Source organism: Macaca mulatta, chromosome 4 (genome assembly GCF_049350105.2).
Source record: "Macaca mulatta isolate MMU2019108-1 chromosome 4, T2T-MMU8v2.0, whole genome shotgun sequence".
In the NCBI taxonomy this organism is placed as follows: domain Eukaryota; kingdom Metazoa; phylum Chordata; class Mammalia; order Primates; family Cercopithecidae; genus Macaca; species Macaca mulatta.
This window is the reverse complement of record NC_133409.1, coordinates 89,275,277-89,288,799: the sequence shown is the minus strand read 5'-3', so window position 1 is coordinate 89,288,799 and position 13,523 is coordinate 89,275,277. Positions and strand designations below refer to the sequence as shown.

The window sequence follows — 13,523 nt, the reverse complement described above, 5'->3', positions numbered from 1 at the left end:
AACCATGTAAAACGATTAGGAGTCTTCATTCGAAGTACTTTTACATCTCCAGATTATAGGTTATGAAGGGCTTGAAAGACTTTTCAGTGTAAGAGTGATTCTCCATCACCATGGCTGAACTTTACCAACCTTTTCTTTTTTTTTTTTTTTCCTCAGATGAATGGGTTTTTTTGAACCTGAAAAAATGCTATTTTTCTAAAAGGACAATTCATTTATCATCTTAACTTAAAACGTCTTAAAGTAATTTGATCTGTATTATGCTTGACTTATACTAACAGGTCCTTAATTTTGGAGTACAGGTTCCCGCAAAATGGAATTTAAAGGAAACTACTGGCATGAAACCTGTTTTGTGTGTGAGAATTGCCGACAACCTATAGGGACAAAGCCTTTGATCTCCAAAGAGAGTGGCAATTTTTGTGTGCCGTGTTTTGAGAAGGAGTTTGCTCACTACTGCAACTTTTGTAAGAAGGTAATTTTCTACAGAGGGTGAAGCTTATGGAAACTCAGACCATTTCTTTTTAGCTGTATCATATATTTGGAATGAACTGATATTGTTACGCTATATCTGCAATCACACACCCATAGTAGTTTGGACTTTCAACATGTCCAAACCACTAATTGTCATGATGACGATAACCATCTTTTTTTTGTTAACCATAAAATTCCAGCCACAGTAAGAATTTAATATTCCAAACAGCTCAAGTGATTTGGTATTCCAGTTCATTGCACTGTTTTTTGTTGTTGTTGCTGTTTTGTTTTGTTTTTTTTCCTGAGATGGATTCTCACTCTGTCGCCCATGCTGGAGTGCAGTGGTACAATCTCAGTTCACTACAACCGCTGCCTCCCGGGTTCAAGAGATTCTCGTGCCTCAGTCTTCTGAGTATCTGGGATTACAGGTGCTTGCCACTGCATCCAGCTAATTTTTGTATTTTTAGTGGACACAGGGTTTCACCATGTTGGTCAGGCTGGTCTCAAACTCCTGACCTCAGGTGATCCACCTGCCTCAGCCTTTCAAAGTGCTGGGATTACAGGCATGAGCCACCACACCTGGCCCATTCACTGCTTTTATACAACATCTCACATATTCTGAGAGAAAGCACAGGTCTCTCTTTGAATACAGATGTTTCTTAAAAAATAATTTTTGATCCATTCAGTATTAACTGTTTCAGAGAAATATGGATTTGCCTCACAAAGTGACTAAGGGAACCAAGTTAAACAGGGTGTTTAACTCTTCACATTCTTTCTCAGCAATGCAAATGTCTTCTTGATTTGAAGCTTTTGTATTTCCTAAGAGTAGAGCAATCAGCTCAAGAGAGTGCCAAGATCATGGGGGACGTTCAGCAGACAAAAGACAGAAAGAAGACTAAGGGCAGCAAGTTCCTTCACTCCAGCTCCAGGATCATGTACAGCCTTCTGACTTGGCTTCCCACTCAAAAAACATTTTCTAAGAGAGAAAAAAAGTGATTTTTTTGAAGTAAACTTCATCCAATTCTTTTTTTATCCTCTAAGCTTTTATGTGAAAAAGTAGCTCTAACACCTTGATGAAGCCTGTCTGCATTCTATATAATATATATGGGATGTTCTCAAAGAAATCCTTGATCTCTGAGGCATCATAAGTTTAAAATGACACCATAAATTGTCATAAGAAAGCTGAATCATGAAAATACATTGAATTAGTATAGTGGTTTCAAAGTACTTTTTATCTATGGGCCACTTTGGGAGAACTCTTAAGCCCGTTTGTATATCTGGACAGCTGGAAGTCACACTACCACTTTCTACACACGCATATGTGAACACACATGCACATACACACACACATGCAGTGATTGTTTAACATGCATAACCAATACCAGTACTTCATTTAAAGAGGTAGCAATATACTATACTAAGTTATAATTATTAAATTATACAATGTTGATGGCTGAGAATTGCAATTGATGACAACATGATATAAAACAATCTTATGACTGAGACCTTCATTACTCTACCAAAACACTAGCTTAGAAAATGACTTTACAAGCAGCAATCAAGCCATATGACCATGTGACATATGAATTCCAAAGAATTACCAATGACAGCATTTAAAAACATGCTGGAGGTTGGGCATGGTGGCTCATGTCTGTAATCCCAACACTTTGGAAAGCCAAGGTGGGAAGATTGCCTGAGATCAGGAGTTCAAGACCAGCCTGGGCAACATAGTGAGACCCTGTCTCTATTTAAAAAAAAAAAAAAAGTTTAAACATTAGCCAAGTATGGTGACATGTGCCTGTAGTCCCAGCTACTTGGGAGGCTGAGGCAGGAGGATCACTTGAGTCCAGAAATTCAAGGCTGCAGTGAGCTATGATTGAGCCACTGTACTCCAGCCTGGGTGACAACGAGATCCTATCTCTAAAAAATATACAAAACTTAAAAATTAAAGAAATTAAAATCATGCTGGAAATAAAATGAATAGATTCATCTCACTGTTTTGAGAGACAACTGAGTTAGCCAATTTTAGACTTCATTTCTTAAAGCCTTAGACTAAAACAGTAATGAGATTTGTGAGAATTATCTTAAAATCATTTATTGGATACAATATAAAGTCTCTTTCAATGCTATAACAATTCAAGAGTGAAGCTTCTTTAGTACATCCATGCTGAGCACTGTCTGGGCCAAGTGCTAATGTTTCCCAGGTTATTGGAGCCTGTAACTATATTTAGGATATGATTTGAAGTCACCAAACATTTACAAAATATTTATATTGGGTAGTAGACAGATTATGACATACCGGATTATTTTTTATTTAGTTTTTAAAACCACAAGTCCTTTTCTAAAAAGCTGGATATGTTTTTGATCAAGATGATCCAATCTAAACAATTTTTTTCAACCCAAACCAAAACCCAAATATTTTCTTAAAAAAAAGAAAAAACGACCTGACAATCAGGCTCTTAGAACTTTTAAGCTCTAAAATCCATAGATTTTATTTTGTTACACTAAGATTTATTTTCCACCGGAAAGCAAATGATTTTAAACTACAAGCCCTTCAAATTCAAACTCCTCAAGGTTCAAAAGGAGTTAAACGTCCTCTTCAATTCTTCATCTGTCACCTACTGAGTGCAAAATCATTATTGCCTCCACTTTTTCAGAGAAGAAACTTGTTCTAAATCCTGGGATCAATCAGTGGTGAAAACCAAACTTAGATATTAGACTTCATCTTAACCTTCCTACCTCTTCAAAAGGAATGTAATCACAAGCAAACTATTTCTAATGTTCCAGAGTTTCTTGTCTCTAATTAAACAGTCTTTGGTGTATATATCAAGTTTTATTTTGCTGTGAATACATTTTTCAAGTTTCAGATCTTTTAAGCATTGCCTGCTAATCATTAGACCAAACAAATCAAAGGAATCATGAATTCTGCTGTGTCTGCTGTAGGGCATTGGAAGTCAGTAGGGAGTATTTTAAATTGCTTTACTTCCATCACACCATTATGCTTCTCATTTACTTATTCAGAATAGTATGCTTTTTTCCTCTAGGAAAATATCTTTCATATCAAATATCTTTAATTTCTAAGATATTTGTTATATGATTAAAAATATATTTAGAATAATTTTTTCACAAGTGTATGTCACAGACAAATAACATTTTTGAGTTTGTAAACAAGGAGGTGGCTTAAAATAGGCTCTATGTTTTACTATCTAGTTAATTTGATACAAAGGTTGTGGGAACCACCTCAGATATCCCATTGCTTCAGTCATTACAAAAATTTACAAAAACACATTCCAATATCTGCAGCAACTCTAAGAGCTCATTAGCTGTAAATTCAAAAGGTGATATGGCTTAAAAATAGTTACACGAGAAAAATTGCCCAATATTTATCCATCTGATTCTAAATAAAGATTTCTCAGCCTTTTAAAAAGTAGAATTCATGGATTAAATTCATTTAGGAAAAAAAATTATCTTATGCAGAACTAATTACATCTCTGGCAAAACACTTCACATAACACCTTAAGGCTCAATGTACAACCAGGGCTCAATCCATTGAGTTCTGATTCCCACAACGCCCCATTGCTAGATACAATATTGGAATCACTTTCCAACTATTTTTTTCTTTGGTATTTATTCATTCATTCAGCAAGGATTTTCAACTGCTTATCTGTGCAAGGTAACCTTGACTCAGTGTGGTATTAAAGGTGATGCACACAGGCTGTGGAGTCAGACCATGCAGGTTTGAATCCTAGCTCACTGTGGCGATGGCAAGTAACTTAATGACTGTAACCCTCAGTAGCTGCTCATAGGAAAAGAGGGAAAGATAATAGTCTCTACTATGTAGAGGTGTTGAGAATATTCAGAAGAGGTCATCCTTAGCACGATGCTGAGGACTGAAAAAACACTTAAGAAATGGTAGTTGTTATCAACAAATAATGGTGCTTACCAATTCCCTTCAGAGTTACTGCTGTTGGATATTCTTGTACCTGGTGTAAAAAGTTCAGGAAAAAGAAAAATTCTTTTAAGCATCCCTAAAGTTAGACAGGTAGTTATAAGAACATAGTATAGAAAATAGCTCTAACAGCAGATCTTTAAAAACCAAAATTAAGAAAATTCAGAGAAGTATGAGGAAGTAAATAAAGAACATGTGTGGTTTTCTCCCCGATCTTCCTGAGTCCAATAGGGCCCTGCCTCTGTTCTATTTCATTGTAGCAGAAAAATATACAATAATTTTTATTTCTTTCTACTTCTAATTAATTCCTATAACCTTTGGTTTCTCATATGATTAATTTTTTAATGACTTTTTGAGGAAAAGAACATCCTAAGATGAAAATAGAGTAGCCGAAAGCACCAGTTGTGGACATAGAAGGCATGAAATGATCTTTTTTTTTTTCTTTTTGCTTCCTTTAATCCCCAGAGATACTAGGATCTCAAGAGAATCATGAAATGATCTGAATTGTAATGGCTCCCATGGTCATTGCCTTTTCTGTGGTCTTTGGCAGGTGATAACTTCAGGTGGAATAACATTTTGTGACCAGCTATGGCATAAAGAGTGTTTTCTGTGTAGTGGCTGTAGGAAAGATCTCTGTGAAGAACAGTTTATGTCCAGAGACGACTATCCATTCTGCGTGGACTGCTACAACCATCTTTATGCCAACAAGTGTGTAGCCTGTTCCAAACCCATTAGTGGTGAGTTCTTCAGTTCAATATGATCTTGCCATGAGACAGTTATGACTATATGAAACGCTGTCTAGTTAATTTAGGAAATACGATTAAAGGATGGGAAGCTTTCATTTACGTTTCCTTTTGAGATAAACACAAGTGGGTGCAAATATATGAGCATAAATATTACATGGATTATTCAAGGAAAGTATAATTTGGGTGCCTATACTCGGTAAAGGTAACTACCTACTAAACCTAATGGTACTGACTCTAAGTAAAAGACCTTCACAAGGAGGTCTGCTTGCAGCCTCATTAAGATTTGAGTGGGAGGAAAGAGTACTCATAAATCAGAATCCTGCTTAATTCCAAAATAGGACCAAGCATCCTTTAGTTAGGAAGGTTTTAATTAAATTCCACTATTGTATAGAACATCTGAAGCTGTAATAATTAAGGTAACATAGGTCAGTAATTAATTAAACTTCATTTTAAGATGCTTCTAACAAATGTATTACTCTCTTTTCTCTATTCACGTGCAATTATGAAGTGCATTTATGAGTAGATGAAAGAAAACAAGATAGCATTTTACTGAAAAAAAAGTGACATGATTTGAAAATAACATAATGATAAATCGATCCATGTTAAAGAGGTTTTCAAGGTAAAAAGAAATACATCTTTTCCCCAGAGACACCTTTAAAATGCTAATCCTATAATAAAGGAACTGAAACTAGCATGACACTTGAGAAATCCAGCAGGTATTCTTTCTGGCAATTTATAGTCACTAATAATGTGTCAGAACTGTATATCTACTTTCTATTCCTAGTATTCTTAGATCATATTTCAATTTTTAATTCAGTTTACATACCATAGAATTAAAGATTCTATCCCTTTCCTCCTTCTTCATCTTCAAATATGTAACAAAATAAAAGTTGAGTCTTCATGCACTTTCCAACCGAAAGAAAAAGTTTCACAGCAAGCCCCACCTTGGCAGGTTTTCACTGACTTGCAAGGGAAGGGAGGGCGTCACCAGAAAAAACAGCATGGTCTTATTTCTCTAGACGGAGCACCATGTGTGTCAGGATCTCACACTGGCCCACAGGCTACATCTGGCCAGCAGGCAGGTGATGTTTGGCCTGAACATGTTTGGAAATGTAAAATCCATCTCTGCAGCTAAAAGTAGAGGAAGAACCTACCATTGGGTGAGCAAACTGTCTCCACATTAACCAGCAGGGTCACCATCATATGGAACTAGTGGCTGTTCAATTGCATTGGGCATGCCCTCTCTGTTCCTTGCACCCTGTCTGCATCACTCAGCTAGATCACCTCCCTGGCCCTTGCAAGAACTTGCCTTAGCAGTCTCACACCACTGGGCTCCAGGGTCCATGCTTTTAACCACCCTGCTCTCCTGCCTTCTACAAATTTGGCAATTCCTATAGCCAAGAGAACAAGCCACTATCTCCACTGATTTTAGTTAGAAAATGGGACTTTCAGATATCCAACAGTACCTGGAGCTCCAGAATCTCCCTAGTAAAATCTGCAATCACAGTCCATTTATTTTATAACAATACTTTTCTTGAATCGGGACAGAAGAAAAGGAGAACTTCAATGAGAAAATAAGGAAATTAACAACTCAAAATAGGTTTCAAAATTCTCTGGGCATCCAGATGGCTAATACTGATCTGCAAAAAGCCTATACAAGCCCTGAACTTGAGTTTCAATTCTGATATATCACAGATTCACGTGCCTAAGTGATTTTTCTCATAGATTGTTCCAGATCACTGAGCCCAGGCTTTTAAAGTTGAGATGGAAAAACAACGTTGTTCTGCACAAAAATATGAGGATGATCAAACAATCTGACCCAAAAGTAATCTAAATGCAATATTATATATTTTATTCAGACTCATCAGTCCACAGGAAATGTCTAATAACTATTTTAATCTCTTTTCTAAACTTTTTGATTGAGACACCAGAGACTGAAATGCCTGCAAAAACTTACAACTCACTTTAATATTTCTTGATCTAATTGTTAAATATCTATAGACCCTGTAGTACCGCTTCTTTAAAATTGAGCTATTTGAACTGATGTACCATTGGAAATCTGATACTGTCACATGTCTTCAGAAAATTGGCATTCATCTGATTATTATATCACTTTAAGAAGCTAGGTATTCTTGGTCAAAGGATACAAAATTTCAGTTAAACAGGGGAAATAATTTCAAGAGATCTATTGTACAACATAGTGACTATAGTTAACAACTATGTATTATATACTTGAAAATTGCTAAGAGAATAGATTTTAAATGTTCTCACCACACGCAAAAAAAGTATATGATAAGGTAATAGATATGTTAATTGCCTTGATTTAGCCATTCCACAATGTATACATATACAAAAACAACACATTATATATGTACAATTTGTATTTGTCAATTAAGATTAATTAATCCATTAATTTTTTTAAAAAGCTCTGAGAAATCTACCTATAAATCACCAAGTATAATTTTTAAAACCCAGCACATTGAACTGCTTCATTTGAACAAACTCCAGGTATAGCTGCCATATTTTCTCCTCCTTTAAGATAGGATTAACCCCTTAAATTATCAGGGATAAATGAAGCAGCTTCATGCAGTGAAAAGTGCTCTGGACTGAGGAGCAAAAGACTTGGTCCTCCTGCCCCCACTGCTGTGTCACCATGGGTGACTAACTCACTTCCAGGGTGGGGGGCCTTCATTTGCCTTATTTATAAAACAAGCAATTGAGCAGCTTTGCTTTCTTCCATCTCTGTTTATTTCAAGGAAAAGGAATTTCAAATGTTGTGGTTTCTTCAGAGAGCGATGTTAATGTTCCTGACCATGTTCTTTACCAAAGAGAAACTCAAACTTAGTTTCATGAGGTTAAAAGCAGAGACTCTAAAGACAACTGGCCTGTGCTTAAATAGTAGGTCTGCTGCTTACTAGCTGGGTGACCTGGGGCAAGTGGTTAAACTTCTCATTTTTCAGTTTTTGTCTGCAAAGTGGAACTGATGCTAATATCTACCCCCATGAAGGTAAGGTGAGGGCTGTATAAGGTAACACACATAAAGACTTAGAATAGTGATTGGCACACATTCAAGCACTCAACAAATGCCAGCTGTTATTCTACTGACTTGTCAGAAACCTATGAAACCAGATAAAACAGGTGCCAGAGACCTGCTTCAGGGATGACTTTCTTACTGCAAATAACCCTCATGACTTAAGGGAGTAAACATATCCTTTTTGGAACAGTTTGCAAATGTCTCACATGTTGGTTCAGCCCTTTCTTAAAGTCATCAGATGCTTCTAGTTTTTCTTCTTCATAAAATCTGGAAGATTTGCTTTTATATTTGCCACTTGTACAAGGCTTACTAATAAAATTAAGAAAAACTCATGAGTATCAAAATGCTAGACATGTAATAGTTTTATTAATAGCATAATTTATGTATATACAGAACATTACTCTTGCAGTCAGCTTATTAACGTTTTGAATAACATTAAGGGAATTAAGTAGTACATAATTAATTTATATTTATTAGGAAGTAATGTTGATAGCATCATAGATAAGCAAGCTATAAATTTAATCAAGGAAAGCAGAGGAATTTGATGTAAATTTCTCTATAAACTACTAAATTATATATGAAGACATCAAATAAGTTTGTTACGATGGAAACAAAAGTTCACTATCCTATTTAAGAAGAATGTATCTGAAATAGAATGCTATTCACCCTTTCACATCACCATTCCAAATGGAGTATTTGGAATTACATATGAATTATATAACTCTTTTAGCCTCACTCCATGGATGATAAGCAAATAATAGCACTAAGATTACTGGGAGAAAACACGAAATAAATATAGACCCAAGCCTAGGGCATCTCAACCTCTTCCCAAACCCTAAACATTTTCTCCCTTTATGGAACTTCTCAAAATCAGTTTCTTGAACTATACCCTGGAATCACATTAGGGAGAGAGAGATCAGACCGTCACTGACGATTCAAATTCTACTACTTTTAAAAGAAACTGTGTGGCTCAAGGGAGGCCCAGGTTAAAGTGGAGGAGGCTGACAAAGCCCTTAGAAACCAATCACTGGATAACGTGGCTTCATTGGTCAGATTCAACAAAAGCTGAAGTTGTCTCTGAGCGAGGTAATCAGGCCACCACGTTAGGAGAGCTGAATGATTAGACAAAATTCTCTATTTTGGGCTTTCTAGAAATAGTGTCCCAAACCATATGACCCCAGGATGTATTCTAAGTACAACTAAGCACAGAAAAATGAGGGGAAAGAAAACTAAAAGTCGTTACAACATCGGACGTCAGGCTAGAAAGTGCACATTTATTTCATTTTGTCTTAATTTTGCAGCTAAGAAAACTTAAAGTCATATAGAGAAAAAGAGGAAATGTATTCATACTTAGATATCTCTGGCTTTACAACCTATACCTTCTTTCCACTACGCTACACTGTATTTTCTTATCCGGCTTAGACAATCCTTATCTGTTTCCAAAAATACGTGACTTGCATATCAGCATTCTTCCTTCTTCTGTAGATTATGGCAGAATTTGGCTGCGAATCTGGTTGGGTGGCATAGGTGGAACTTTCCTACAGCGGATAGGTCCAGATGGACACAGGCCCAGGAAGCAGCATTCTTTTTTGGGTTACTTGCCTCTAGGTTGTCTTGCTCACAGCTATATCTCCATTTCCTAGAGGAATATATGATAGAATGCTCAAGCTGTTCCTTGAAAGGATAGATTAATCTTTTTCTCCAATTCCTTTACAGGTCTCACAGGTGCCAAGTTTATCTGCTTTCAAGACAGCCAGTGGCATAGCGAATGCTTTAACTGCGGGAAGTGCTCTGTCTCCTTGGTGGGTAAAGGCTTCCTGACCCAGAACAAGGAAATCTTCTGCCAAAAATGTGGCTCCGGGATGGACAGTGACATCTAGGAGACAGTCCTTTCCCACCTAAAATCCACTTTGCCTTTGTTGTCACTAAAGCCAGAATTCAGTTGCAGTCTTATTTCTGACTTAAGTTTTAGAAAATATTAATGTAGTTTAGAATGGAAAAGTTTTTGCACACAGTTTGATCGAACTGTATTCTAAGGGCACAAAAAGCACAGTAGAACAGAAATGAATATATGCTAAATCACAAAGACAACTCTCCTTGCAAAATACTGCACTCTGCTGTTAGAAACATAGGAAAATATCTCTTCATAATCAAATATATGACATATACCTGAAGAATGAGGTTTTTCATACCTGAAGAGTAAAAGAAAAACTAAGAGCTCAAACTGAGAGGTATGCATGAGACTAGTGTTTGCATTCCTGGTTATATGTAATGTGATAAATTAGCTATGAATGGTAAAAGAACAAAAGTGATCAAAGTAAATTCATCAGCAATTATCACATTTAAGAATTGTTATGATTTAAAAATCATTCTTTTTTTGGTCACACATACTGACTTTAGAATTAAAAAACAAAGCTACAATTTGTCCTCATACACAGTTTCCACAGCTTGCTAGCTCCATGTTTACTCAATGGAATATGAGAATTGAAGACTTTATGGCTCTCATAATCTGCATAGGTATAAAGGGGATCATTTCTACCTAGGGATAGTCAAACCATGGGTTTCAACACATTTTGTATTAAATGTGTTTTCAAAGTCCACAGTGATTTTTCTAAATGCTTACAGATTCCATGAAATAACAGTCATTCTTTCAAGTGGAGTTAACCAGGATAATCTTTGTCCCTAAAGGCAAACCTTTAAAATAAATAGATCATTAAATCATCACTTGTGGAAATGAGTTTTAGGGAAGGGATTGAGTGTTGGAACATGACTTTCATCCAGATATCTAAAGACATAATAGAATGCATAATTAGCTCTGTGCCTCATGCATTTTGCCTTCTAAAATTACATAGATGATTAATGGGCAGACATAAAAGTGGGCTTTAAAGAAATCTAGTAATAATAAAAACTGAAAAAGAATAATTCACTGCTGATAATTCCGAACCTGCAAAGCAGCACAATAATGTGCATTGTAGGGGAGCCCTCCCCACTCTTCCCCCACACCTGTGCCACCCACCTTACCCCAAGTCAATCGTGCCCCCAGCTTCAATCTGCTGCATAACCAGGAGGTGCACTCCTAACCCTAAGCAACCGTCCTACAAGTCAGTCAGTGTTTATTGATCACACAGGAAATAAACAGCCTTAGTTGGAAGTCCAGCACCAGGTTTATCTTTATACCAGACTTTAACTGATCATGACCCTACCTTGCTGCCCCTGGATATTTTCCACATTACTTGGGACAAATGGAGAGCAACCTCTGCTCTCCATGATCAGTTATCACATTGGTTATAGCATCTCTTGGGTGGAGTAGAGGGAGGTCAGGAGAAGCAGCCCGCATAGATATATAAGTGTCTTCTCTCAGATTATAGATTAGAGCATTAAAGGTTTTGATTAAAATCTAATTATAAGATACTGCTGATCACAATTACCAAAATAGCATCACAGGAGATTCAATTAAAATTGTCATGGAAACAATATTTGAAATAGTTTAAAATGCAAGAACATTCAGGGATGTTAACAATTTAGAGATACTAATAAATGTTCTGCTAGATAGACTATTTGAACACTAAAAATGTATTTTGGGGTTAACAATGCCAAGATACGTTTTCATATTCTCATTGCAAAATACAGGCAAAACTAGCAATATTTTTTCTGCATTATATGAAATTTCACAGGTAAAACTAAATCTATGATATAGAAAATAATAGTACATTACACATAGTGAAAACTAAGCCACTTAGGTTTAGATAGATATATAACATGTAACATCTTCTCTGTTAACCAATTATAGATAAGTATACAACATGTAATGTTTTCTTAGTTAAATAATTGGAAATGTTTAGGCATTTTACTGTGTGTGGGAGGGGGCGAGAGTATGCACATGATGAGACTTGTATTCTAGCCTTACAATTAAAATTCACAGAATCATTTCCTAAATATTTTATTATCCTTTCATAAGTATAAATATATGTACTTTTACATATGAATAGTTCTGCATTTAGAAGGTATCCTACACATCAAACATCCATTAAACATGTACTATACTATGCCAAAAGTTAGAGCTTACACTGTTGTGGTTCTGGAGTGATAGGAGGATGGATCAGGGTATGGAAACGCAGAAGTGCGTGATGCAGCGATCCTTGCCTACAGGTTAAACAAAGCACCACTGTAGACACAGGACACATATACAAAACAACTAAGAAAAAAGACTTCGTTAGGTCTTTGTGTAATACACACAAAGATAAATGTAAAAATTATATAGTTGATTTATACGGTTTATGTGACAAAGAGAAAAACTCTCTTAATGGACTTATCCAAAGATGAAATGGACTGCCTCAGGAAACAGTGGGTTCCCAGTAATTCAAAGGTGACATCTGCATAGGCAGGAAAGAAGTTAAAAGCAAATCCCACGTGCCAATAACAACCAGATGGCTTGGAAGTAGCAGAGACTGTGCCGAAAAGCAGGAGAGAATAAGACTGCTAAAAGAGAAAGAGTCAGAGGAAGGGAGATATTAACTCTTAGGATAAAAAGTGTATATAACAGGCCATAGAAAGTTACCAACTGTTCTTAAGTAAAGGAAGAAAGTAATTATTGCAGTGTTTGAGGGAAATTATGCTATTGATTCTTTGTGGAATAGAACCAAAGAAAGCAAGGTTCCAAGGATTAACTTTCTTACTGCAGTAATAAGTTTGGTTAATGGCTACAAAAGTGAAAAGAAAGAGGAAAAAGGCATTGAAGGCCAAGAGTTATATTTGTTGGCAAAGTCAACAAGTCAAAATATTTTGTTTTGTCATGTTGGGGATTAAAGATGACAAAAGAAGCAAAAATATATTTCTGCTTCAATAATAATGACTAGGATGCCCAAGGGTTCAATTTTAACTTGGCATTTTATATAAGTGTTAAATTGGGACAAACTAGCTCCACTGGTTAAGTAAAATGTGGTTATGTTACAATTCAGGCTTCAAAGCTCACATCGTTGCTATAACTTAAAAAAAAGGAACACTAGATTGTTCATTGGAGTAAAATATTGGCCTACCATTATGAAAAATGCATAACACTAATCACAAATGGTTAAAAAAATCACTGCCAAATTTAATATCACAAATGAAAAGTCAATCCAAAAACACATTTGATGTTAGCAATACCATTTTTGAATTTAAGAAAAAAATTTTTAATCTACTTGGCATATTGTTAATTGTTTTTTAAATAAGAAAATGGTTGTTTGGCCGGGCGCGGTGGCTCAAGCCTGTAATCCCAGCAGTTTGGGAGGCCAAGGCAGGCGGATCACGAGGTCAGGAGATCTAGACCAGCCTGGCTAACACGGTG

The 13,523-nt window shown here is 36.0% G+C and overlaps 1 protein-coding gene across 1 annotated transcript in view; it reads left to right on the top strand.

Moving 5' to 3' along the window:
• Nucleotides 1–12,916, top strand: part of FHL5 (four and a half LIM domains 5) — a 54,119-nt gene extending 41,203 nt beyond the window's left edge. Inside the window, exons 4-6 of the mRNA XM_001100497.5 lie at nt 300–469; nt 4,968–5,154; nt 9,914–12,916. Coding sequence (XP_001100497.1) covers nt 300–469; nt 4,968–5,154; nt 9,914–10,077 — 521 coding nt within the window. The 3' untranslated portion in view covers nt 10,078–12,916. The remainder of the gene's footprint in view (nt 1–299; nt 470–4,967; nt 5,155–9,913) is intronic.
• Nucleotides 12,917–13,523: the final 607 nt, after the last annotated feature.